General features: G+C 39.5%; 1 protein-coding gene across 6 annotated transcripts in view; it reads right to left on the reverse strand.

Moving 5' to 3' along the window:
- LOC125765409 (hemicentin-1) overlaps positions 1-24,393 on the reverse strand; it is a 211,656-nt gene extending 187,263 nt beyond the window's left edge. Inside the window, exons 1-2 of one of the 6 annotated variants that reach the window (XM_049430479.1) lie at positions 22,987-24,389; positions 8,954-11,106 (exon numbers count right to left, since the gene is read on the reverse strand). In XM_049430479.1, the coding sequence (XP_049286436.1) occupies positions 8,954-9,056 (103 nt within the window). In that variant the 5' untranslated portion in view covers positions 9,057-11,106; positions 22,987-24,389. Of the gene's footprint in view, positions 1-8,953; positions 12,692-22,986 lie in introns of those variants that run through there. The other 5 variants (XM_049430483.1, XM_049430481.1, XM_049430482.1 and 2 more) reach the window with 5 other exon arrangements.
- Positions 24,394-27,760: the final 3,367 nt, after the last annotated feature.

A 27,760-nucleotide genomic window follows, 5' to 3' on the forward strand; every position in this document is an offset into this window, starting at 1 on the left:
AGTGCAAATGGGATTTCAGAGGCGCAGACACTGGATTCCCTCCATCCGTAAAGCACCCCACGCCGACGGTTTGAAATTTTCTCGTCTTTCCCCACACGGGCATTTGCCGGTTGGATCAACATTTAGCCACCGGAGACCCGGAGCAGCCTTCTGCTAGAGTGGAAAAACGCTGTTTGCTTTCAATTTCCACCTGAGTGCGGATAAAGCGTAGGAAAATATGCGTACACTTGTACACCGCTGGTGTTTTCCACCAACTCTCTTCCTTAGGGGACTTTCTCCTTCCCTCTTTAGCGAAGGTTCAATCATCGATCAGGCTTTAGCAAGGGAGTCGCGCTGTTGTGAACGGAAGCGGCCGCGCCGACCCGACAGTGTGTTCGAATAAATTATTCTACGGCATCAACCGCGCCGGACCCTAAAAGCTGTCCCTAGATGCCAGTGTTGGGTGGATCTATTTCTCTTGGGAAGTTTGGAGTATGTGTGATTGGTGAGTTCAGGTAAAAGGTGGTACAAATAGAGTACGAAGAATTACGGGTTTTTGGGCCGAATTTGTACATGGTGTGTATTGGTAAGGGAAGGTAGAAAATCAATACTAGCTGTTTCGTTTTCTTTGTACTTTTATGTCGAGCGAAAGTTGGATGAGAAATGGACGGGTTTATTTGGCACTACGCATTTATAATAACAGTTTGCAAGAATAACACCAAATCAAATATATTTGAATATCCTGCTGCAAATCAATAGCACTTGCGAACCAAGTAAACAGATGCTTCGAAGTTTAAATCAATATACTTCAAAACTCGAGCTTGATATTTTTGGAAAAACAACATCATCATTCATGATTATTTTGATATTTCACTCACGAACAAATCAAATTTGGTGCAACGCTAAATATTATGAAATAAATTTGATATTTTTTTTAAATATTTAAATATATTGCAGGGTTTTGCAATCATATGCGAGAGCCTTGCAAATATACAATCGTTACTGAAATTTTGAGGAGTTTCTGTGGAAATTTGCAGTCATATTGTGGAGTTCTGTAATCAGTTAGAGGAATTGCTTAATTTTGGGTTTATTTTGAGTTTGATACCAAATATCTTGTTCATCACAGTTTAACAAACGTTCACTATAAGCTTGTTCAAAAATACTTTGATACAAGGCTTTTCTATCTTAAATTTAATTAAAGGATTTTAGCCATAGATGTACGTTGTCATCCAACTGCTTCGTCGGTTAAGAAATTCTATATATTTCACGGTATTGTTTGTTAATGGTTCTAGTGATACATCAACAACTTAAAAAAAACTATTTTTACTTGAAGCCTGATATTGTACCTTTAAATTAAATTCATTAAATAATATATTCTTTAATTTAACATTTAACATTTGTATGAATGCTAAGTTTAGGATGTTTTGTTTTCACGACATCTGTAAAATTTGTATAATATTTTTATTTTGCAAATGAATTTTAAGTTTGTTCTTATTTTAGGTCGTAGGTCTGCATTCACTGCTACAATAAATACCACAATTTGCCTTCCATTTTTAACTGTACAATTTTTTTGGGGTTTATCTCAAAGTTGAAAACATCCATTTTTTAAATTATTTACTTCGTCCAACCTTTACAATACCTTATAAAAAATCAGTTGTTATAAACTTTGCAATCTTGTTCGGAAAAATTTGATGCAATAATTGGAAATATAATTTCTATTGCTATACAAGCTAAATGGTTCAACAGTTGTGTAAACTCCATCGAACATCAAACAAAAGGAATACATAATTCAAACCCTTGATCTAACCCGTCGCATCATTATCAGTATGTTTACAGCAGTGAAAGCAAACAAGTTGTGAAGCTAACTCATCACAATAAATAATACGGTAAGAGTGTCATGTAATAACATACATAAGCTCGGTCCATAGCTGGTCAAGCATTAGAGCAACATTTCCCGATGCGCCTTCCATGGTCGGTCCGCATCAAACGCTAAACCCATTAGTAACATTTGTTATCGGAAGCGTCACAGCTGCTGCTGCTATCGGAAAGTTTATGTGAATATTATCGCTTTTCAATAAGCGCCCAGCGCTCATAAATGTATAACAAATTCGATATTAATCTTTCGCCTGTCCGTATTCTTCCACTGCATGGTTTTTTGTTTGCTCTTGTCTGAGTGTTGGCCCAAACCTAGACAACGAGCCCCGTTCCGAACGTCAAATGTCACGTGCATGAATACGTGTGAAAAATTCATACAGCAAAGCAAGCGTTTTGGCCCCAAAAAAAAAAAAATACGACAGGAAGGGAAAGAAAAAGTGGGAACTCTCCTACATGGTTAGCCGTTGAAATAAGCAGTTGAAATAAATACATAAAAAATGCTTCACATATGAAGGACATCCGTGTGTGAAGGGGGCCAAAATGGCTTAAGAAGCGCACCATGCCGAGTGTTTCGAGTTCGGTGGTACCCTAAGGGAAAGTGTGCCCAGTGCCATCGTAACGTGGATCCTTCCTTCCGACAAGGGTCACCGAAAGTAAAAGCAACAAAACGCTAGTCCAACGTTGGTACCGTTTGACTGGAAGGACCTGGTTCTGGTTTTGGTGGAAGGAGAAGGATAAATCCTTCAGGCCACGGAGCAAAGGATACGGACTCACATCAAAGGAACTCTGTTGGCCGTAGGGTGAAGATAGAAGACAGGACCAGCGATACATAAACATTGCTTATGAGAGCCATTTTTTTCTGCTTACACCCTTGGTTCGAGTGTTGCCTTTCATCACCTTGCTGTCCGCTGCTTTCGTCATCTTAGACATGGTTGTTTTTTACGTTTGGGATACGTATTTTTTTGTTGTTGTTGTTGCTTTATAGCTCTCTGCATGTAATACGCTTACACGACTAGCAAACTTTTTTATGCGACTCAAGTGCCCATTCGAAGACATGTGCATGGGCGTGTGTACGATCACAAGAACAAAAAAAAACTCACGTCCCTATGTCACCGAATTTTTACATGTGCCATGGTACGATGGTCTATAAAATGTTTATCTTGAAACGACCACCCCAAGAAAGCCTCTTACCCGGTTTCGGGGGGAAAAAGTTGAGTGTTGAAACAAAAAAATAAAGCAGGGGACCTCCATCGATAAAACACCGTCGCTTGGTTGAGTATGATAACGCAGCGCGAAAGGCATCCCTGACTCCCTGGCCGATCAACTGACTTCGTGATTCATGTATAACGCGATGAGTCAACAGTGTTTTCTGTCCATATTCGGTGTTTCAGCCGCTTTGAAACACGTAGTTTCACCTACACCCGTAGCTATGAAGGGCAACAACAGTACGACTGTGTGTTGTACATGATGTACTTAACTGGTGAAGTTGTGTGCTTTCTTATGCACACAACCACATTCCATCGTGTGTCTCGTCAAAAAATGTGAAGAAAAAGGTATTTTACCCCACCCGACCGTAGACGGTACCGTAGAAAAGGAGTGCAACTTACCACCGATAATAAGCTTCATCTACTGTCGGGTTTACTTAATTGAAAGCTTATTTCATCGCACCCAGTGCACGGGAACGCCTTAAATGCGCCACCATTCCTTGGTGTACACTCGTCGAACAAGGACGTGTTTATGATGGCAATAAAGTGACATTGACCCTAAGTGCATGACTTGTTCAGCTTTAGGGGAGTTTTTCCTTGCCCCCCCCCCCCCCCCCAGCCCCCTCTTATCTTCTGGCTTGTTGGCGTGAGACAACCAGTAAGCCTGTACCCGTTTTGTTCACGGTTCACATTGCATCGGTAGCCGCCAGCCGATGCAGTAGTACGGTTTCCTAGATTTTCACACCCAACAGTGGCACCGAACCGTTCGGGAATGGGATAAGTGAATGAATATTGCCGTCCGTACCGTACGTGTACTGTTTCAGACAGAAAGTGGGCTCAAGTATCCACTCGCACCGAACGTGATCTAATGTCCTGGCCAGACACAGGCAGGCCAGCTATGAAAGGTGTAGACTTGGTTCGAAACAAAAACAAAAAAACGGTACCAGAGAAAAGTTTTACTCAAGTAAGATGGATTGTTTCACACGTTGGAGACCATCGAAGTGCTAAACTGGACAAATTATCGCTTATGATTTTGTTTTTGTATTAAATTTTCTACCATTTTCTTCATAGAAAATGTTTAATGAATAGATATTTGTGGTCATTGTGCAATTTATGTTTCAAGAATTGGTTTACGAGAATAGTTTTATCATCAGCTTGATTAAAAATATCACAAAACTAATTTTACAATTTTCTCGCAGCTTTAAATAAGTATTTTACGCTTTTTATAAAATTGTAGTTAAAAATTAAGAAAATCATTTTGAAGCTAATTTGGCCGTCTACAATTTTCTCATAAATAAAACATTCCAAGATCCTACTTGACATGCCTTCTTCTTCTTCTTGGCTTAACGACCTTACATTACAGGTCACGCCGGCCATTTCTGGTTTACTAGACTTATTTTAACCACGTAGCCGGATAGTCAGTCCTTGCTACGGGGAGACGGTCCGGATGGGATTTGAACCCGGTCCGGCCGTGTGGACTGGCGCCGTTTATCACATGCACCACCGGGCCGCCCCTACTTGACATGTACTGGATCTAAATATATTCATTACAAATATATGGATTTTTTTTGTTTTTCATGTTTTTCTCGTGTCAGAATATACTAATCAAGGCTCTGAGAAAGAACAAAAAAACCCTTAAGAAATCTTCCATAATTTTGTTTAACGATGAATTTGCTTCCCTTTGAATGATTATCTTGAAAATCCTAAAATTGATTACTAAATGTGCAATCTTCTATGGAGACTACAGCAAAATATTCCATCTCATGAAAAACATTCATTCAGTACCAAAAAGTACAATACAGCAATATAACTAGAAAGATGAAAGACATAACGAAATAGATCATCTCTAACATCCAAAAACAGTAAAACCAACAACTTAAACCACAACAAAACATACATCCACAATCGAGTAATCATGGGATAATGCAAAATACAATCAGGAAATTGCGAAAGTTGTACATTACTCTGCTTTATAAGGCTGATAATAAGGCGAGGGGCCATAATACTCAATAAAAAAAAAATAAAATAGTTTATTTAACGTTTAAGGAGAAGGTTCATTTTTTCTATTATGTTTAATTTAATTAAGTTAGTTAAAAATAAACTTCTTTAGCTTCAGCACCTCTGTCCAAATGTAGCCATGATGGTCAAATATTGTATAACGTTACATACCGTAGCATCGAGTCAACAACTTTTCAGCGAAAATTCTAATCCCGTACGTACATTCGTTTGACCAAACGAACGTCATATCTACCGTGAGTTAGGTAAAAACGTACGCTCTGGAATGCCACATGGACGCGATACAAGCAAACAGTTCATCAAAAACGCTCCGAGCAATGTACTCACTTCATCGAACGGGATACGAAACCTGGATTCACCACGGAATGGCAGATCAGGACCTCAGGAGCTTTTTTCGCCCTTTCCACAGGATAAAAAACCAATTCCAACGCTACTCTAGAGAGTGGTCCGTTAGAGGCACAAAATCTATTCCAAAATTCCAAGACGATAAGATAAATAGCCTCACCGCAACGCTTCCGATGCCGATAAAACCGTTTCGACAACAACAAGCTATTCCCCTGGGGTGGCAAAAACCAAACAGACAAAACAGATTGCACAGAAACTTAGTATGAATCATCCTGCAGCCATAAAACCGAACAGTTTTCATGGGAAAATGCTTGATTTTGCGGACGAGAACCATCACTGTTCGGCTTTGAAGCCAAAATGTGGTATAGCCAAAGTGCGACAACAGCAGGAAGAAGAAGAAAAAAAAAATCAGCTACCAACAAATGTGTAAAGTGTGCCCAAAGTGTATTCTTTGATCTGCTGTTATTTATTCGGACGAAACAAACCATTCAGCTCAAAGGTGGAAATGCATTAGACGAAGTCCGTATGATGGTAGTGCAATCGAACATACCTTGGTGTGTGAGTGTGTGCGTAACCGTTGGGCATGGTATAGAATGAGCATCAGGTACAGGGTGTAAGAAAAACACAAACCAATAAAGCTTAGACGATCTTCCATGCACCAAATCCCTTACTCGTAAACAAAACACACAAAAAATGCCGTCATGGGAGAAATATAGCTGAACGACCAGGCGCCTCCATCGGCAGGTTGTATTTTGCTTTCTCCCTTCATTTTGCCTCTTATTTTGAAGCTTGAATAAACAATAACAAAGAAAAACAACAACAAAAAGAAAACCTACCCAAAATGGGTAGTCCGATGCCCAATTTGCTCAACCAAACAGCTTCATCAAAAGCACGTTGGTTGTGTGGTTTCGTCTTATGGTTTCCTTCCTACGTCACACCGACGCCAAAAACGAAAAGCCCCACAAAACGGAGGGACCCCCGTTTCACAAACCATCAACGTCGGCGCGTCATCATCGTCAGCTAGCCGTCCAACACCTCTTAGCACACGCCACCCGGACCACCAAAGCGCAAATGTCAATATCAGCAATCGGCCGAGGCTCGCCAAGAAATATCCATTTCGCTTATCGAAATCAATTATCGACCCGACACAGGAATGGAAAGTTCGCTGTCCGAGAAAGGGATTTTCGCGTCGTGAAAATAACGATATTCATGCCCTTTTGGCGTTTGGCCGCACGGAGCACATGGAGTAAGAGAAAGTGAAGGGAGTGGAGGGTGTCGTTGTGGAGGTGAAGGGTGACGCGCAAAAGTTTTGTTTATCGAATTCCGAGCTTGTTTGCATTGGTTGCGGGTTGAAGGGACGCGTCCGTTGGGTGCAAATGGAAGAGAAAATTTGGAAAGAAAAATAAATCCTCCGTCAGTGGAACATCCAGATCCAATCGATGCTTTTAGTTGTTTTTTCTTTTCTTTTCCATTTATTTTTCATTCCATTTTTTCCTTTCCATTGACTGAAAGGCAAACAATCACCCTTGAACTGGGTGAAATCCGAACAGTTTTGAAAAGATTTGTTATATTCATTCGTTTCTTTCGCTGCTCAGTTTATGGTGTCATCGGATTTTGCCGGATTTTAATATTCATAACGGCTTTATTACGACGTGCTCAGGAGCTGTGAGACGAAAATCCAATCCAGTCAAAGGAAAGGAAGACATCGCTTGAAATGAGGAAAAATGGTCAATGAAAGGGACCAAAAAGTTCGATTCCAGTTCCCGTTCGTCCGTCCAGCGAACAATCGCACAGTTTGTATATTTTGTTAGCCAATCTATCAATGGCTCACGCATCTGCACTGCTTTCCCCCGGACCTGAACGGTAAATCAGCAATAACGATTGTTGGCACCCTTCTCGGTATGCTCCGAAATAGGGGTGAGCAAGGAAGAGGAGGCACAAGAAAAATGGCCAACAAATGACTTCCCATTAGGCAAATTGTAGCTCTGGTTGCAAATTTGCTTCCATTTCGCACAACTGCTTGTGACGATGAAATATTCATAGTTGGGTCGAGTGCAAAATGCAACATTGACATAAATTTATAAATCAACGTTTTACTATTACGCCTCACTACTGCTGGAAGCATTGTTATGAGGAAGTTGAGGAAGCTTTTACTTTGCTAGTAACATTGCGTAACAGAGCGTTGAATAACACATGACAAAATGCAAAAATTGGACTTAAATGAGTACAGCAATAATAATGGTACATAAGCGTACCTACATTGTGTAAAAAGTGTTTAAATAAATAAGGTTTCATTCAAAATGTAGGAAAATGCTTGGAATATAGAAACATAGAAATGCTTAGGAAAATACTATAGAAAAGTAATAATTGCTTAGGAAACGCACAAGATCATTATTCACACGATTTTTTTCGTAAAACAACGAGCTGCTAATCGGGACGTAAAGCTTCTTCAAAATCAGTAAATCTATAACTAAAACAATTTGGCCAAGTGAGCTTTACGCTACTCTCAAATTTTATATATTTTTAAATTTAATCGTGCCATAATTTCTCATAGATTAATTATGTCAAAATCCCGCGCTTCTAGTAAAAAAGAGTGATTTATTCGTTCGTAATATTAAAAAAAATACATTTTTGGCACTAGACGGCTTGGTGGTAAAAAAAAGTATGGTTAGTCAAAAATGGCTTGCCAACAAGTGAAAAACAGAGAAAGAGGCATAGCGAATCTTTTATTATCTTGGCTCCAAAATTCCGTTCCCTTTGCTCACCCGCCCCTTTGCGACCTTCAACATTAATTGTACTTATGTTTAAGCTAGTTGATAAGTTAAGATATTTTTTTTGTATAACACCTAGGGCACACAATTATAATTATTTTTATTCTTTTTTTGTCAATATCGTTTGATCGTATTGTATGATTCCGTTATTCATCATTCAATCAATGTTGGATGATCTTTACTGGCCAAAAATGTTAGGCAAACCCTGATGGATGGCAACAACAAATCACGCAAAAATACTTCGCGATTTGCACTATTCTAACTCGAGTGCCGTGTTTCATGTGAATGAATGAAGAAAATAAATTAAATTAACAGATATGTAACAATTCCGTCTCTTTAAACAAACTTTTAGTAAACGTTAAGTGTCTGACAGAGTGCGCTAGGACGATCATCATAAGTGAACGCATAAGTACCTTTTGTAGCTGTAGTAGTAAATCAACTTCGAAAATTTCGTTCAATAAAGTTGTTTTAAAAAAAACTAGGATTGATAAATAAGGAGGATAATGTAAGTCTTGGCACATTATGTTCTTTAAAATATTTGTTTTTCAGAGTCGTTATCCACCACACCGTCAGCAGAACTAAAATCGTATTATCCATAATAATTCCAATAATTTGGCTTAATAACTGTAATTTCAAAGTTGTAAATTTTCATGGCAGTTTTAATTTGCTATTAAACAAGTTTCATTAAAGGAAAAACCGTTAACATACTAAACACAATCACAACTCCTTTCGTGTAAACCTTAATCCATGAGTATTTCCTACCTGCTTTGAATCCTTCGCTTTTCACGTGCACCCATTTGCCACCGCCAACCATCAGCAACAGCATGAGCCGAACGAACGTGGTAAAATTATGCCGCAATTCCATCGTAGCAACAACCTTGCACACCTTTACCACACACCGCACTGTGCACCGACACCGCGTTAGCTTTGTTAGCGCCCGTACAACAGGGCACGATAAGCACCTTCCAACAAACCACTCCAACGATCTCACTCACTTTTCACCTTTTTTTCCAACACACACGCGACACACACGATTACACACACCCGACCCGCAACTAACACTCCCGCACGCAAAGAAAATCGCGCGACAACTCCCAGCATACAGCAAAACACACGCACACGCTCGTTACACGCACAATGGATGATTGCACACTACCCGGTCGGAGTGCAGCACACGATCTTCAACGGGTGATCTTCACGCACACCGAACACTAACGAACGAACGTGGCCCGTCACGGTGCACTGACTGACGAACCTTGCGGCCATTGGCAATCGGTTGCCCTTTCGAGACCATCTTCGTTCAATTTGCAAACCTTCCGTTTGACGCGGTCAAAGTTTTACGCACGGGACGACACACATACGCAAAGTGCACTATTGTTTAGGTTTGTGTATGTGCTTCTTGGAAAGTACATACAACGAGAATACGGTTTTCTCACTACGCGATGATATGTGGCGCTGGAAAAGAAAACAAATCCCTTTAACGGGAATTTTCTCTCTAGTGAGATGTGGAAGCGAAAATATTCGCAGTTGGACATACAGCGTACAAACAGGGACTCGTTTGCTCTATGACAGTGTAAAGCAAGTAATGTTAAAATGGAAGTTCTTAGCCATCTTCATATTTTTAATGTTTATTTTAAAAAAGGTTGTTGGTTTAATAGCTTTAAAGTTCAACTAGAAAATCTTAGTTAAACTTTATTTTAAAAATAAAAATTTCTTCTAATTAAAGCTTCTACTTTGATAGCTAATTAAGATACATAAAAAATCGTTATTTTTAAACGAATCAGTACAAACTCCTAAATCATATTCTAGAATGCTTCCACTCCTTTTAGGCTTTCGACTATTAAACTAATTTGCTTCTCTCTTTCCTTCCTTATCTTCAAATATGTATTTCCATCTCCTGCATTCCTTCCTTAATGCATCATCGAAAACCCTTTCCATATTTTACCCTCTGACTCTTAAAACTCAGCGGAGTATCTCAGCGTTTCCCCATTTCCGATACTCCACACTTTTCACACATTCCTTTCTCTATTATCCGCATTCTATGTAGCCAATAGTTAGAAAAACCGTTTCCAGCCAACGTGCTATTTTACTATAAAACTACTGTTAGTAATTGAAGGGACAATAGAAATAAGCTCCCCATTTTTCTTTTCAAAATCCAAATATGAGGAACAAACGTGAAAAAACCCCAATGTTCATAGTAGTAAACTACATCACTTCTTTATTTTCCTATTACAATTCTAACAAAACGATGACCTGCCATAACCCTGCAGATTCATCATTGACACATTTTCCCTCAGTATTCCGATTAAAAAAAAAGTTATTCACACAAATTGACCAACGCTGTTGGTGCATATCAAATCAATTCCTTTCAATCGCGTTGCGTTTGTGTGCGTGCGTAGTTTAACGAACAGTTCGTTACGTTCCTGAAATTGCATGCGTATATTTCACCTCCTTTCAATGGTACCCAATTAGCGTACGAAGCGGCAAGTTCCGTAAAAATGGAGAATGCTTTTCCACATTCAAAACGAGTCGTTACGAACGAGGCTGTCAAGAAGGGTGTGGTCGAAGGGGTGAAGAATGCACTTTTGTTCCGGGGTTTAAATCGCCTACAGTCCGTGGCATCTATGCGGGACGGTGAGCGTAATAGTTGCTGTCATCACGGGACAGAAGTGTGCTATCGTTCATGTCGTTAGCAGCTGTCGATGGCTCCTGTTGTTTTGCATCCTTTTTTTTGTTTGTGTTTGCCATTCACACTAACTGCTTAGTTCTGTGACACTTAACGGATGTCGACAGTCGTGTGAAAAAGTGCATTTTTTGTGTGTGTCCCTTTTTTCATCCTACAATTCACAGTACGATGATGTTGCCGTAGTTTGGTTGATTGCTGACAGTCTATCGGAATCAATGCGGTTGATCAACTGCAAAGAGAGAAAGGAGCAAAACAAAAATTGGAATAAACATTTCAGACATCATAATCACACGACGTACACGCCTAACAGTGAGCAAACGAGCTAAAAGTGAAAGTTTTAATTGCTACCAAGCAGACGAAAACAAAATAAAAGACGCACGGGGTAGCACAGTGAAACGTGAGCACATTGCGCCAAATTTATGCTCGAAAGCATATGGTAGCGGATTCACCACCATCACAAAGAAAGCAAAACTCATCGCTAGTTGGGTTGGACTTGCCGAAATGGATAAAATCATTCGAATCACGTTTCTGGCGTGATCCGTTGTAATTTTTACCGTGCTACCACCCCGAAAAAGCCAGCCACTGAATTTGTGACCGAAGATTTATGTAGTAGCTGATGCGGAGAACTAACGCTGCAATGATCCTCACCAGCAAAACATGTCTTCGCTTTTTCCGTGCAGAAGCTGATCAGAATGGCTTGTTGTAGTTTATTCTCTTACTGCATGCATGCAAACACCAGTGGAAGCTTATTGGGAAATGTTTTTCCCTTCTTTTCGCTCCAATTACATCGCGTGAATCTCATACAAATGGAGACTAGGAGCCGGGACACAAGTAAATTGTCATATTACACTACGAAGAACGAACCAAAAGACGAAGTAATTGAATACAGTGAAATGAAACGCAACGCGTCCCCCGGCTGGTGGAAAAAAAGGGGACGAAAATAATATCACGAATCCTGCAGCACTGCTCATAATGTACCGGACAAGCAGGACAGATCCGTTTGTCCAGTTTTTTTGGGCCATCACAGTACGGAGGCCCATGTTAGGCGGGATTTTGCGACTGTGCAAAAGCTTCACGCCAAATTGATGAAGCGGTGAACAGAGATGGTAAAAGAACAACCAAAACCTAATTACTGGCGGATACAATCTGACCACTCATAAATAATCATGAACGCTTTATTAAATGTAGCAAGACTCCTAACACGACACCAAATCGGTGGACCGGTCGGTAAAGGCGGTGATGGATGAAAAGTGGAAGCAGAAATGTTTCGAGCCAACAGCTAAGCAACAAACATAAGCAAGAAATGGTTTTTTCTCTTCTTTAGGCAGCGAAAAGTTCCGCTAGATGTGTTCGTTTTACTTGTTTTCTGCTTTCAAACCGATAGCCAACTGGCACGGACACATCGTCTTGCGTTGCATAAATCGAGGACAACATTGGTGAAGTCAATTAAGGGCACAAGCAAACTCGTTGTTTTTCATATTGGGGTTTTCGCTTTTTCCTTTCGTTCTTTTTTTGTTATTGCAATGTTTCAATGTTCGTACAAATGTTTTCAAGGTTTTGATTGGCAGCATTCCTCCATAAAAAACGTGCTTGTAATACTCATAAACAACAAAGTAACACAGTTTTTTTTAATTCTCAAGCAAATTGATGACTTTTATAGAGGAATAACAAAATTATGACAAAATTATGGTTTATCCTGTCATAAAGCAATCTTTATTCTCCGATAGAAAAAAACAACTGTGTGCGAATGAAGTTTGAAAGATTTCAATGCTTGATTATTCATTTTTTATGGTTTTAACTAGAAGATTGATACTTTTCATGTTCTTGTCTTTAGAATTTAGATTATATAATTATATAATCAATCATGATTATATAATAATATTCAGCATAAACAAAATCAATATTTAAAAATAATTCGCAAATAAAGATTGTGTTTTTTTTAGTCAGGTAGGACGGCCGTATGGATAAATAAAGATTGTATTATTATTGTCAAATATTGACTACTCCTAGACAATTCTAAGTAATCATTATAATCTGAATTATTCGAAATATTAAGGCATCTTACATGGATCATAGACATTCTGGGAAAACTACGAATCATTTGAATTGTTTTTAAACATTATTCCTTGCATTTCTTACTGCAGTTATGTGAAGAACAAGGGCTGCATTAAACCAACACATGTACACACAACCAAACATAAAACTTTTCATCATCTTCTTACGGCTTCACAAATTCTTGCCAGTCTAAGGTTCAAGGTTATCCAACAGCAGTGATTGGAATAAATTAAAGTCCTCGGTCCATACGGCGCGAAAGAAAAATGGCCCAAACCATTTACAGGCAAATGAGCTTGTAATGATTTTGGCACAAAAAGGGGAAACCAAAAACAGAAAACAAAAACGAAAATATGTATGAAAGATTATTGCTATAATATTGCGCACTCCCCATGGACAGCTCTCGCCTACGAACATCAATTGTTTTTCTTTTTTTTTTACTTTGCTTTCTTCTCGGCCCATCAGCACCAAGGGCGTCTTGTGGCACGTGTTTCCATTGCGTCAGCGTATTTGCACGAGTGGATTTTGACCCCGGCCAACATTCACCGACATGGGAGTTGAGGTTTTTTTTCCCCCGCTGGTTGGAATTAATTTGTATAATTTATTAGATTTTAGTGGAAAGTTATTCGCGACCATGGTCACGGCGGTGACCATACCGAGGAAAAACAAACGATGGTCACGAAACGATGCAAGAAAGGGAAAAGAAAGGTAAGAATGAAAAAAAAACAAAACATCAAAAAAGGTGAAAGGCATTTGTGCTTACGAAACACTACGTTGGTACGCAAATCAAATTCAACGTTTTATTTCGTTTTAATTTCAGCCTTAAGAAGCTTCTTTCGTTTTTATCCAGCTTCTACTGCTGATATTTCATTTTTTCATCCTTCTTTCAAGTGGCCATGTTTTTTATGGCTTTTTTACCTTCGTCTAGGCTTATTTTCCATACATTCGAATGCTTTCAACTTTGCTTTTTCTTTAGCTTATGCTTTTTTGTCTAAGTCCCGGAGCTATTGTTGAGAGTTGATGTTTTATATGCTTCGTTTGTTGGGTATTGTGCTTCATACTCAGTGAAACACGATTGTTCGTTGTGCGTTTGTATGTGAACGAGCGAGAAAAAATGAATTACACACAAAAAACCTTTCTTACATTGTTTTGCTAAGCTTGCCATTTTGTGCTTCCTTGTCCTTCTACATTCAGTAAAGCTGAAAATATGTTTGTTTCACATAATGACCTAAAGCATGATTTTTGCGCCACGTTTTACCGTCGTACCGCAATCAAGAACGTCACGCCTGCTCGTGTGAATTGCAAATCCTCCACCGGAGCATCAATTTTTCTTTTGCCTCCCAACATTGCGCTTCCTGTGGAGGTTTTCACTTTTTTTTTCGTCCCATTTTTTGCACCCGGGGAATCCGTCACTTGGAGCATTCCACAGTGTAGGAGGTTTGCTCTCTTCCGTGTGCCAAAGATGGACGCCAAAAACGGTCGGTGATGGTTGCCATAGAGTGCCCGATTTACACTCACTGACAAAATGGCATAAATCAGGAGCAAAATTAATGATTGCAAAGCGCGTACTCCGCGAGCCATCGGAACGTCGTCGAAGGTTGAGAAGGTGGGCCGCAACGCTAGGCGGAGGGGCATGAAATAAATTTTCATTTCAAGATGAAAGTGCTATTTTTCAAGCTCAGTCCTACGGCGATGCGCACACGGCCCGAAGCAGCTGAGAAACAACATGTTTATTCAAATATGTTGTTTGCCCTGCGCTACCGGCAATTCCCGCCGGTCCAGTCGAGATGGAAAACGAGTATGGACACGGAACGGGTGGGGACAGGGAAACAGTCACTCCAGACGTCACTCTAGACTGAAAGGAAGTGAACCGACCCAACCAAATAAACGCTATTTTCACGAACGAACGCAATGCAGTACGACGTAGCCGGGGATTGTGCTTTTTTTCTTCTTTTCCACGCTTCTGGACAATTGGCGCGAGGACGTTACTTGCCCTTCGGCGGTGGCAAAGGAATGGAAAAACAAAATAGATTTCCTCTCCCGACATGGTGGGTGGATCGGAACGATGTAAAACAACGAACTGTGCATGTAACAGAGGCAAACGAAAGACACCAACAAAAAAACATCCTTGTACCATCGGAAGCAAATCCATGGCACTTAATAGCTTTTTATCATCCGTACCAAGCCTTCGGGTTAGTTGTTGTTGTTGCCCGTCGGACTCGTTTCTTCGTTACAAATCCTTGTTTCTTTTCATTTTTATTGTTTTTTCGAATAGTTCTTTTACTTTCCGAGGTTTATTTTTTTATTTTTCACTTCTTTTGGAAATTATTTTCCATGACTTTAGAATATGTCCGAAAGCAGACTTGTTCGTCGACTAGCCAGCAGGAAATTACAGCAGAACGTAAATTAAGCAAGGAAATGAAGCAACCGAAAAAGAAGAGATTGCGTTGTTTTGCAAAGATCTAATTGATTTGAAGCGCAGTAGAGCATGCTTGAATGTTTTGTTTTCTATTGCTTTGTTTATCTCTCATTTTACAAGGTAATAAAATTGTTTCTTTTCCTCTTTAATTTTATTTTAACAAATCATGTTGCATTGTATTCTCTTCATAATTTATTAATGTAAAGCTTCCTGTTTTAATAAAATTTACATTAAGCACCTCAACGTTTCGTGTACATTTGTTAGCATACAATAAATATCATAATTATATTAATAGGTAAATAAATAAATAATTTAATAAATAAATGAAAACAATTTCCATTAATAAATCAAATCATAATAAATATAAAAATCTTCCTTCATAGTTATCATTTTGACCAAAACTAATGGAAACTTCTAATAAAAAATTTATTTTTCATTTCCATTATTCCTAGCACTATTATACCTCAGGGACGAATTACATATGCACAATTTCTTAAAACGATTGCAACCATTAACAAGAACTCTTAACAAGGTACAGTCACTATAAACTCTTAAAAAGATGTCAAAGCGATGAAAAACATTTCCTCCGACAAAGATATCCCTTCCAACATTCGTATTCCAAAGCAACATTAATTGTGAGCGAGAAAATAGCAGCTGAACGTAAACGATTGAAAAACTGAACGAACGACTTCAAACACTTTCTCTGTAGTCGGTCACACGGTTCTTAGAATCCGTAATCGGATCTTAATATTCCGTGCAGCTTACCCCGGGCTGCTATCATTCCCATCGTGTGTCCCATGCGCTTGGTGGACTGCGACAACTTCAAACGAGATCCGACACTGAAGTGGAACGGTGGCTGGACGATGCACTCGGATATGGAACCGTTAAGAAATAATTGCTGCTCGAAAGTGCCGATCAAAGCGATGCTGATAAATCCACACTTTTGAGCTAGTATTTCACCCAGGTAATGACTCAGGTGAGCGAGGATTGTAGCTGTGTCTGTTTGAGGTTCCACTAATTGAAGCAATTATTGTAACGTTACCAGAAATGTAAGCAGAGCAGAGCAGAGATGAAATAAATCCTTCCAAGTAATATTTACACGGTGCTAACAAGGCACAATTCTTGACATTCTTTTCGACGGGTGAGTTTCGTTAACAGGCAGCATCGCTTAGCATTGCACGCGGCCGAGGAAGCAATCTTAACGCTTTATCTCATTATCCCGTCTCCTAACCTTGGCCTGGACCGACAATCGGCTCCCGTTTTGCAAACGTCACTTGGAATTCACTTTAATTGGGCGCTTGCGATGCGATAAATTAATTTCCTTCGCTACTGCTGTCGCCACTGTGGCTCGCACTTGCCGGTGGACAGTTTGTTTCGTCGGCAGCTGGAGACGTGTGTCGGTGAGACGGTAAAGTTTAGTTGTTCGGCTTAGATAACTCATGTTGCTGAATTGTTTTACAGCAACGAAACCTTCAGCCGGTCGCTTTGCTGTCGACGCTGCAGTTGTGAGAGGTCCTCGTTGCAAACCCCCAACATTCTCGCTATTCCATTTGTGCCGACAGTGTGCTGGAACCAGTGGAACCCAAAACCTTCGCATCTTTGAAATTCTCCGCAAAGCGAAGATCGGTCGGTTTCGTTCGTACACCGCACTTGAGGCATGACATTAATTGACATGCAAGAGCTGATTGCGGTGGGTAGATAAGGAAACTTTCGGGTGATACAACCGTATAACCCTCTGCACCGCTTCAGCATTCCCTGCCAAACCTCAATCGAACAACCCGGGCGACGTATCCCCAACCCGGGTCAAAATTAATTCAAACTACCAATTAAGATAGAAACTTTACCCGAACGGGTCTTACTTTTTACCGTCCTTACTTTCTAAACGAAACTCCAGGGTTCATTGGAGCGGGTTCTTCACAAACGCTATCAAACAGACCGAAGAATGCTTCACGATACCCTGCCTTTACGAATACCCTTTCGTTACCAGCGTCAGCTTAACCCGATTCACGCTCGATACGTTCTCAACGAGACGCATCCGGAACGAGCCATTTTATGGAAAAGGCCGGAAAATGTACTGATGCCTTCCATTCGAATATATTCGCATACGAACGGACCATTTCTGTTTGTTAGCATGATGCGGTTAGTTGTCAACCATTTTTACCACCACTCATCCCTCCTAGCACCCCTTACATTGGACCCGAGGCCGATTCCGAGAACAGCAAAGGTAGGGTATTTGCTTTCTTTTCATCGGAAAAACCATGATTGAAACACCGAAAGTCAAACAAACATTCATTCTTATCGTTCAAGACTTTAAATGTGGTAAGGGTTTTGGTATTGTTATTTTGAGAAGATTATTTAAACCACAATAAAGGATGTTTTTTTTATAAATCAAGTGTTGTGTTGCTTCTTGCAATGAATTTTTTCATTTAAATTTAACATCGAAGTTTTACATTAATTGCTAAAATTAGTCTGAAAATGTCTAGCTGTTGTTTGCGTATTTCAATCTACAATATATTTTAACATAAAAATTACACAACTGATCAATAAAGCTAACTGAACTAGGAACAAATGTTGTAAAATAATTTGTTTACACACTTATAGATTAAAACATTAAGCAAAGACTTTCAACATAAACTCAATAACATCTCAAGAATCGCTTGAATGATTTGGTACTTATCAATTCTTATCACACTAATCTGTTTTATAAAAATTAAGATATTTTTAAATATTTGAATGTTAACTAACGTTTAATTCATTAACGTACGTAAATTAAAGTAATTGAATTACGATCATTCAACAAATATTGGTTCATCGATTCAAACCAAAAATAAATTTTTCAACGAGTGTGGTTCAAATCTTGGTAAACACCAACAAAGTCTCCATTTTATAACAATAACTAACCCAGTGCTTGAAAAACTAATTAAATTATCATTTAACTGAAGAACTGTCGTGTGGAATTCATGCTCATGTTCGCAACTGCGGCAACCTTTAAATGAATCTTAATCATTTAAGTGAAATTTGCGATACGGGAAGACCCTCTAGACGCTAAACGATAAGGAACCACCCACTTTAATGCTCCACACATGTGTGTCGGGTTTTTGGTTCCGCAATGAGAGTTCTATTCTACCGAGGACTTCTTCCGGTTCGTTAAAGGACACGATGCTTTCTCTCTCTCTCTCTCTCTCTCTCTCTCTCTCTCTCTCGAGCGCTTTCCTGTTTGCTCGTGTTTCTCGCACGCCCAACGTGGATATTCGAGTGTACCGAGCAGCGGAAAGCAATTTTGAAGCAATTTTCAGTCAACAAGCAGGAAAATGGGGACACAAATACTCGCTCCTTCACAAACACACACACACACACAAAATTGGGTGATGGGAAAGTAAGCAAGCTGGAGAAAGGTTTTCCTTCCTATTCAGCCGATCCGGACCACTTCAGGAGGCTCGGTGGTAAGCCTTGGAACGTGCCCAACTCCAACCACGGTGGGATGATTTTCATGTAGTGAAATTTAAATTTTCATAAACAGTTCACTCCATTTTTGGGGTCCGAGGGTAAGAAAGGTTGTTCGGGGAGCCGATGAAGAGGCACGCGTGAAAATTCGGTACCGGCAGTACGCGAGATATTCGCTGTTTTCCATTCCCGTGCCTAGGCACGTTACGCCAAAAAATTTGCGAAAACCGAAAATCCCAAGAGTGTAACATTTACAGCAAAGGCACGAAAACGCACCGAACCGTGAAGTTGATGGCGGATGTGTTGATGGTGATGGAAAACAGTGCTTACCAAGGCCGGTAGAAAACTGCGCTTAACCTTCCCGGTCTCGGTTATTTATTCCACTCACACACGTCACTCATACTGTTACTGATATGTATAATTTTTTTATCCACGGCGTGACTACAACATCGACACCTGCAAAAGTAACTTCAACACGGGGCGTGCCCAGGTTTGTTGAAAGATGAACGTGGAAGAAGAGCAAAAAAAAGCGGTAGCTTAATGCAATCGGTTCTGCCATTCGGAGCGCTGGGTGTCAAATTTTCCCACCCCATACACTCTACCATCGTACAGTAAGATTCCTGACGGAAGCGGAAGTTGATAACAAAATTATCAAAATGCGTAACAAAATTAATGCACACATTCGCTTTGCGTTTCCACTGCGCTTCCAGGTTGGATTTTGAAGAAATTATTTTACTTGCTGGTAATGGAGAAACGGCCAACCGTACATAAATTATTCACAAGTACACCAACGCATTTCCCTTCCGTCGGTAGCATCGGTGTGTTGACGCCGTACGTGGTAAAGAAAAAGCATCATGAGATTTTCCAAGTTCACGAACGTTCAATGCTGGCCGGGGGAAAACCGCGACATGAATTGGATGTAATCCAATTAAAGGCTGCGGTTAGCTCATGTAAACGTATGGACCGTAAACACTTGCGTTTGCTGCACAGTAGGTGCTAGAGCCATGGCTTGGGAGAAGACGAGAAAAAAAAAACAATGTCCGATTGCGTGGAAAAATGCAAAACCATCTTTTTAGAGGCGTTGACAAATTTTCACGGAAAATTGACACGCTTTGATGGAACGCATATTCTACGCCTGTGCTTAGCAAGCATGTTGAATATAAATATATGTAAAAGCTTGGTGAATAAAAAACCATCACACTGCGAATTGAATTTAGTTTCAAAATTCGGTTTTCGTGGAACTGGCAATTTTTGTATGAATTTGTTGCCTGCTAGTGTACTTCAAATGAAATTTCCCTACCTAGTGATGCGTTACAGTCACATCAAAGTATTAAGCTTTTGAAATTGAAATCTGTTTTCAAATTCCGAAAATAGAAAATGAAGCATTTTCCTATGTAGAAAAATCAAAAGTCAATCGGTTATTGAAGCCTTTGCTATAATCGTTACAATGTTAGCGACATATCAACCGACACATAATGGTGCAGCTCTATGAAACTGGATAAGGTTTCGTTTAAAATTATAATTTTAACACTTTTAACAATTAAAAACACATTTGTGTGCTATTGACCGGCCATCAATTCATTTGTATTTATGTCTCCTTTTGTTTCCGTTCTAACATTTCAACGAATCACGATTTATTTTGCTCGCTTTCGTAATGGTATGGAAAATGTTGTGCACAGAATAAATTAAATTGTATTCATGCAGAAAGATGTATTATGCGACTTTTATTGATGAGTTTATGTAGATCATTTTCTATTGACTAAAACATTTGAACAACTTATTGACTTAGTGTTTTTATCACCTTGTGGTCTTAGCTACTTCTGCCTTTAACTGCTTTTAGATAACTACTGCAAGAAGTTCGCTTATGCGTTCTCGATATTTGTCCATGTCTCTTTGTTTTTTCCATGATAATCATTAATGGCAATAATCCATTTAAATTTCAGTCACATTTGGACGACTCAGAAAATGGGTTGTTCGGTGTCAATCTAATGAAATGCTCAACCTACCTGTGGAGTCAGATTTATTTCTGATTTAACTATACAAAAAATGTTTTGTACAGTCCATAGTGACATGTATCTTGAGGCGAGAACGTTACGCTGGCTCTAACAAATACTTGATATAATAAGGACTGACTGTTTACTCGAAATATGTGAAGGTTTCTTCACATGTCTTCAAAGCAGTGCTTCATCATCATCATATCCGATCATCATATTTATGTGCTCTTACGACCGAATTGAATAATGAAGTATAAAATATTTTAAATGGATTCTAAAAACGTTGATTAAAATATTTCATTTTTAAATGAATTATCATATAGTATTTATTTATGATAGTACTTGCCTTATCCCCCTTGTACTTTGCCTTATCCCGGGCATACTCGGGTGGAATTACGATGTGCATTCGATTCAAATCTCGGTAAAATTCCAAACGCTTCAAACATTTCAATTGGGTGGTATACGGATGCTTTATACCTTTTGCGGGAGTTCCTCATTTAATTCATGAGTGATAACTGAATGCCACGAGGATCGTCTGTAAAGTCAATTACAACCAAACACCCTATTCTTATCCCCTTAACAGAACTATCATTTCATAGCTACGAGTTTGGTAAAGTTATTGAATATTTATTCCTTGTTAATTGTTATATCCTTGAAAACCCGCTAAAGAAAAGATGATACTAGAGAAAGGAAAAATAAATCACCAATATTGAATGACGAGTATTAAGACAATTATTGAAATCCAGGACCTAATTTCCAAGTGTAGTGCAAATCTCACATTAAAGCGAGCAGCTTTTTTGCATGTTTGAACCGAAAGCTTTCACTCACCCAATGTTTGTTAACTCGGCAACAAGCGTATCATTCCATCTCGTTCATCCGAAGCGAGAAAGATGATGTCGATGCCAATGTTAGCACTGTTAATGCTGCTGGTGGCGTGCAAACACAGAACCCGTCAACCAGTATAAATACAAATCTGTGTGCGTTTTCTTCACCTAATGAATTAAACAATGAAACTGCCATGGTAAACAGGACGCTTTCCGTCGCTGCTGATGTTGCAGACGTTGTCACAGTGAAACAACTTGTGGGTGTAAACATTGAAAAAATGTATGAAATCATCCAACCGCAGCACATTTTGCCAATGCGCACGTTTTTCGTCATATAAAAGGAAAGACATTTAGCTAGTTTCCAAGAAATTACTTGAAAAAAATAAACTTTATGGTAGCCGGTGTCAAAAAAAGGGAAAGTTTTTAAAGCGTGTAAACTTTACCCTAACTCTGGTGATTTACACTATACCTTTGTCAAATATTTCTAGAAGGTGACATTTAATCTTTTTCTTTTATTTCTTTACAGTTTGTTGGAATTGATTTTTAAATTAAATGGTCATACAGAAAATAATAGTTTTCAGTGAAAAGCACGCAATAACAATATGCAATTGTGCAATCCAACTTTTGCTTATTTTGATACTAGAAAGTATGACATTCGAGAGTCGAGCAAACTTGTTTTGTTGTATTTAAGGATCTATGTTTTATAATGTTTAAAAACTTCTGCAAGATCGGTAAAAAGCTCGATCTAGTAAAAGCATGAAACGTGACACCGAAAAACAATCATTTAATTTAACGCACTTTAAATTTATTTTCTACTTTCACTCCATAGCAAAACAGTTACTACACGAAGTAAATAAAAAAAAAGTTCTGATTGTGTATCGTTTAAAATTTCACAAATTCACGCCCGCACCCGAGTGCTTTAATAATTAAAACTAACCGACCGATGAACGAGCCGATGCGCAAACAGGCCGGAATGGAAAATGTTGATTAAAAGTGTTTGCTTCGCAGTACAAATGCCGGAACGTGGGGAAACCTTTGAGGCTCGCGTGAAAAGCAGTGAAAGCGAATATTGGACCGAGCAATCGTTCTATCCTGCCCGTCATACTGTCCGTGCACCGCCGAGAGTTAAAAATCGATTTCGAAAGTTATCGATCCATGATTAATAAAAAAAACAATTCCCCACAGAGCAAACATAACCCGTAATTAAAATATGCTAACCATGTGCAAAATTTAACGGAAAAGGTGTGTATTTATCATATTTTGTCGCATCGTTTCAAACCGTTGTAAACGGTTTATTAAACAAACCATAATAAACAAGAAAAGTTGCTCAGAACAATGATAGAATTAAATTGATTTACTGTTGTATATTCACGTACTATGATGCAGCGATTTCGTCGACACGTTGAACGAGATGGGACGTTTTCAGATACCTTGCCATTTTCACCACCAAACCGGAAGTTACTCTCGAACGCTCGTGCATCAGGATGCCACGTGAACATTATTCTCAGCCGTTTGACTGTTAAGCATTTAACACCCGTCACTCACACTGGATGAGGGCTGTGTATTTCCCATCCTGCAGCGCGTTATGCATTTTCCATTTTTTTCTTCCCATGATCAAACCATGATGCATACACACACAACACCCCGACACACACATACTGCAAATGTGCACCATTTGACGCACTCACTTACACAAGACCAGAAATCGTTAAACCAACACTCGTTAAATCAATCGAACCCATCAACTCGGAGTTGATGAACTGATGTACAGGAATTGCACTACTGGCAAACCGTAACTGGAACAGCGGAACTGGCGGCATCGAACACGACCGCAGGAAAATGCATTCACTTTCAGCCCTTCACCCTTCGGGGCCTTCGGGGTGGCCACCATTTACCAGTGGTCGATACGTAATGTGATGATCTTGAGCGATTGGATTGGAGCTCCATGCACAAATGCTAATCGGAATCCGGAATCTCGTCCCGGGTAATACAGTAATTGGAACGGAAGCTTCCGTTTGCTGCCTAGCTACACTGCATTTTGTAATCCCATCAGCAGCCAATTTGTGATTCACTTTCCTTGGCGTAAGGCATCCATACATACACGCACACAAACATACACAAACAATCATACACAATACGCGGGTTCCAACAGTGGCACATGATGAACGGATTTTCATTTCACAGTTAGGAAAGGTCATTTCCTGTTTTGAATTCCATCACAATTTAAAGCAACGAACTGTAAAGTTCCTTGTTTTTCCACACTACGATCATTGCAGATCGTTTTTAAGGAAGATGAAGGTCTTGCAGTTTTTCACAGGGAAAATGTATATTTCAAGTATAATATTATGTTTGTTTTGCTTTGTACTGTACGATTTTCCACTGTCACTGATCTTTCACACAATCACACATACATTCCCACACACACACACACAAACATATTCAGGGAAGGGTGAGAAAGGGGATTTCTCCGTTGCACACTGTCCACACCCTGCCCTAGCGCGAATGTGCACCAAGAGGTACGAGAAGAGGAAGCGAATAGGAGAGAAGAGAAGAAAAAAACAACAACCGCCTCTAGGCGCAACTCGATACCCGGTACGTACCCAGGCATTCACATTGTTTCCACGACGATTATCGAAACACTACTGCGTCGGAAAATTCGGCCAACCGTCGGCAAATTTGTCATTCGCGAACCATGCCACACCACTTCGGGCGGGGTGTGCGAGTTCGGAGTAATTTTCCCATTCGGAAGTTTTCGCATTCACCTACCGGACAGGGTTGCTTCGGAGGCTAGGGTCGTTTGGAACCGGTTCGGTTCTTGATACGTTCTGCTCGAACCGGTTGCGAAGAAAGCTCGGACGCGTTTGGGATTTACGGATTCGAGCAGTATTCAATTCAAGGGTTCCCGGTTTAGTGCGCATGTGCCGTTTTCGTCGGCTGTTTGCCGGTGTTTCATGTCGGGCCGTACTATGGAGAGGTAGGTATATTTCCTTAGAATGTGCTGTCAGAAGAGGTTGCCTCTGTTGCGGGTCCTAGTAAGTCGCGCCCAGATGATTTACGCTACTGATGGTACTACGCATGGATAGACATCGATGTTAAAGAAAACAATACGACAGGTATTTTGGGACACTACACACAACACTGAGAAAAGACACTGAGAAAAGGCACAAAGGATTTGATTTACTGCAGAAATATCTAGCCAAGTGTTTCACTATCTTACAAGTACAAAGATATTGATGAATGCTCCAAATTCTTTAAAAATTTGAAGTTAATGTCAGGAATGGATCACAAAGGAAGAAAGCGATCAAAATAAAAATCGCTTTGGCCTCGAAATAATTGAACAAGATCCTTTGTTTCAGTCATATCTGACAGAATGGTTTTATTCGGTGAAATGGTGAAAACAGAGTGGATTTATTCGGCGTAATAGGCCGAGATCAAGACAGACAAAAATATCACATTCTCCTTCGGATGAGACTTTTTGATAGCTTGACAAACACTGGAAGTCACTGGAACACTGGAATACCAGAAAACAAAACGTTCCCATGTATTTAATTGCTGGGAACCAACTTTTCTCCTCTTCGCTTATTACTGGTCGCTGAAGGACTTTGTTTACAAAGCGTTACTCCTTGGCGGAAGACACGAAGATAACCACCGCCATGAAGTCTCTACCATTCAGTGATCCAGTAGATCACATCCATCAAGATCCTGGCTTAAAGTTTGGTTCGATTATTTGATCATTTGCACCTTCAGCTGCAGCTTCGATTATTTGTTGTCAAAATCCCATTGCTACAGACAGGTTCACAATAATGTTCTTTGCTATTTTAAATACTTCTTTCCATTTTAACTAGCAAATCTTTAATTCTTCTAGCGTATTACTAAGGTTACTTGATTGTTGAGTCTGTCTAGAGTCATGAACTAGACTTTTTTTTCGAAGTTCTGGGCCTTCCCAGAAGTGAAAGGGTATTGAAAACTCTAGAACGGTTGCAATCTGCCATTTATTGTTGAGGACAATATAAAAAAGGCTTCTGTTTCATTATTGCAACGAAGTGTTAGGTCGTAACGGTTTTATTCCAGAATACTAAGAAAGAGTTTGCAATAAATTATTTCGTTTTTATTTAAATAGATAACATTTTTGTGATGTTTTTAATGTTTCGATTTGATCCATTCTGCACACTTTCGCATTACCGATTAAAGTCATTATACAACTTTGAAATTTCCCTCTTTCATCTGCCGTGACAGGTTTTCATTTTAAAATAAACATCTTTCCTTTTTCTATTTCATCTAAATATTTAATCCTTCATTCTTTTTTTTACAAATGCGCATAAACAGGTAGAGTGCGGAAGAAAGAAGCGAGTTATTTTTCCTTTCACTGACATGCGTTGTTTCTCTAATTCACTTTTAAGCCGTCCTAAATTAACATTCAAATACTCATTCTTCGTAAAAGTCGTGAAAAAAAACCAACCAAACTGCACGGGCACAGTCTTCCCCACCTGCTCCATTTTGTTTGTGCCACAATTCACTGGTAGAAACTTTTGCATCCAACCAACAGCAAAGGCTTAATCAGAGCTTTGCGTCCCTCGTTACATATGCATGTACGACAATTTTTGGACCGTTGATTTTCTTTTCCGAAGCGCGCGCATCGCTTGCTGAAGTTAATCCTCATTAACCCCGCGAGACCTGTGAGTGCGGGCATGATAAATGAATGAAATTAAAAAGTTTGCTTCCCACCGGCACAGCGCACCATAATTCGAACGGCATTCCAATGCCGCATCGCCCATGTTGATCCTTTCAATTCATTCGCTCTACGCACCGGGATGGGTTGTGTGTGTGTGGGTCGGTGTTTTTGGGTAGGAAAAAAGGATATTCCTAGAACATGCTGAATTGGTAAGGAATATACGCACAACATTATAGCGCCACGCACGCAAAGGCCGGGAGGGAAACATTCCAGATTGCAACCACAATCCCCACAGCCCTTCGAGATGAAGCACTTCGGTACAGAACGGATGCCTTCATTGGTGGTTACGGTGCCACCCTTTAACGCGCTGATGTGAAAGCTATTAGCAGTACATCTGGTAAAGATCACTGCTCGCTTCCATCAGATGCGTACCGTACGCTGGTACGTGACGGGAGAATAATAAACCCCAAAAGGAGGAAAAGAGTTGGCCCTACATATGACAAAAACACGAAACACATAACACGGGGCCAAGAAAAGCGGGCAACAACAAAAAATTTCCCTTTTATTCTATGCCCCTTTACGATGAGATTCATTATTTCCATAGTACGCATGCTTTCCTCACACGTTAATGCCTTTTTAGCATATTCGTCTACGAGATTGCTTTACGAGAAGCGGCGTTGTTGGTTCCCATCCTTCTGCCTTCTTCCCATTCACATTCCGTGTGGGGCAAATTTGCACTTCTCATTATTTGCGCAATAAATTAAAATCCCCGGTTTTTTCGAAAACAAATAAAGCGCGGGTTTTGTTTTCTTTTTCGCAATTTGAAAAACAAGCAATCACACCACAGCCCCGGCGGTAACGGAGAAAAATAAACGATTTAAGCCATGGAAACGATTGCAGTAAAATTCAGCCCCAACCGGTTAATGAGCCTTTTGTTAGTAGGAATTTTATGAGAAAATATTTCATCTCATGATACGGAAAAAAAACTTCAAATATTTCACAAAAGATGTTTTTATTTATCTCATATTCTAATTGACGGAATTTGCACAACTTACAGCCACGTATAATGAAGTTTGTTTCAATAGTTTATTCTGGTTAAATTCTTTAAAAAGATATAGAATAAATATTAGCTGTTGGTGTGGTAAGTAAACAACTAACATGTTATGAAACTGTGTGAAATTGCCAGTAAAAATTATTAAATTTCCACAAATCTGTATATTTCTTCAAGAGGGCGCTCGATAAAACTTGATAGTAGGAGATAACACTATGTTTTAAAACTTACTTTTAAAAATTGGAAATATTCCACCTGACTACGGCTTGTCATACTTACTAAAGCCGAATTGAACCATTTTTAAAGGCACTATGATTTAGAGGCTTTGTTCATTAACTTTTTCCTTTACAACCTCAAAAAGTATGCTTTTGCAATCAAGCGTTTTTCCCTATCGTTTTTAATAAACAAACCACAGAAAAACCCATCA

Source organism: Anopheles funestus, chromosome 2RL (genome assembly GCF_943734845.2).
Source record: "Anopheles funestus chromosome 2RL, idAnoFuneDA-416_04, whole genome shotgun sequence".
NCBI classification, from domain to species: Eukaryota; Metazoa; Arthropoda; class Insecta; order Diptera; family Culicidae; genus Anopheles; species Anopheles funestus.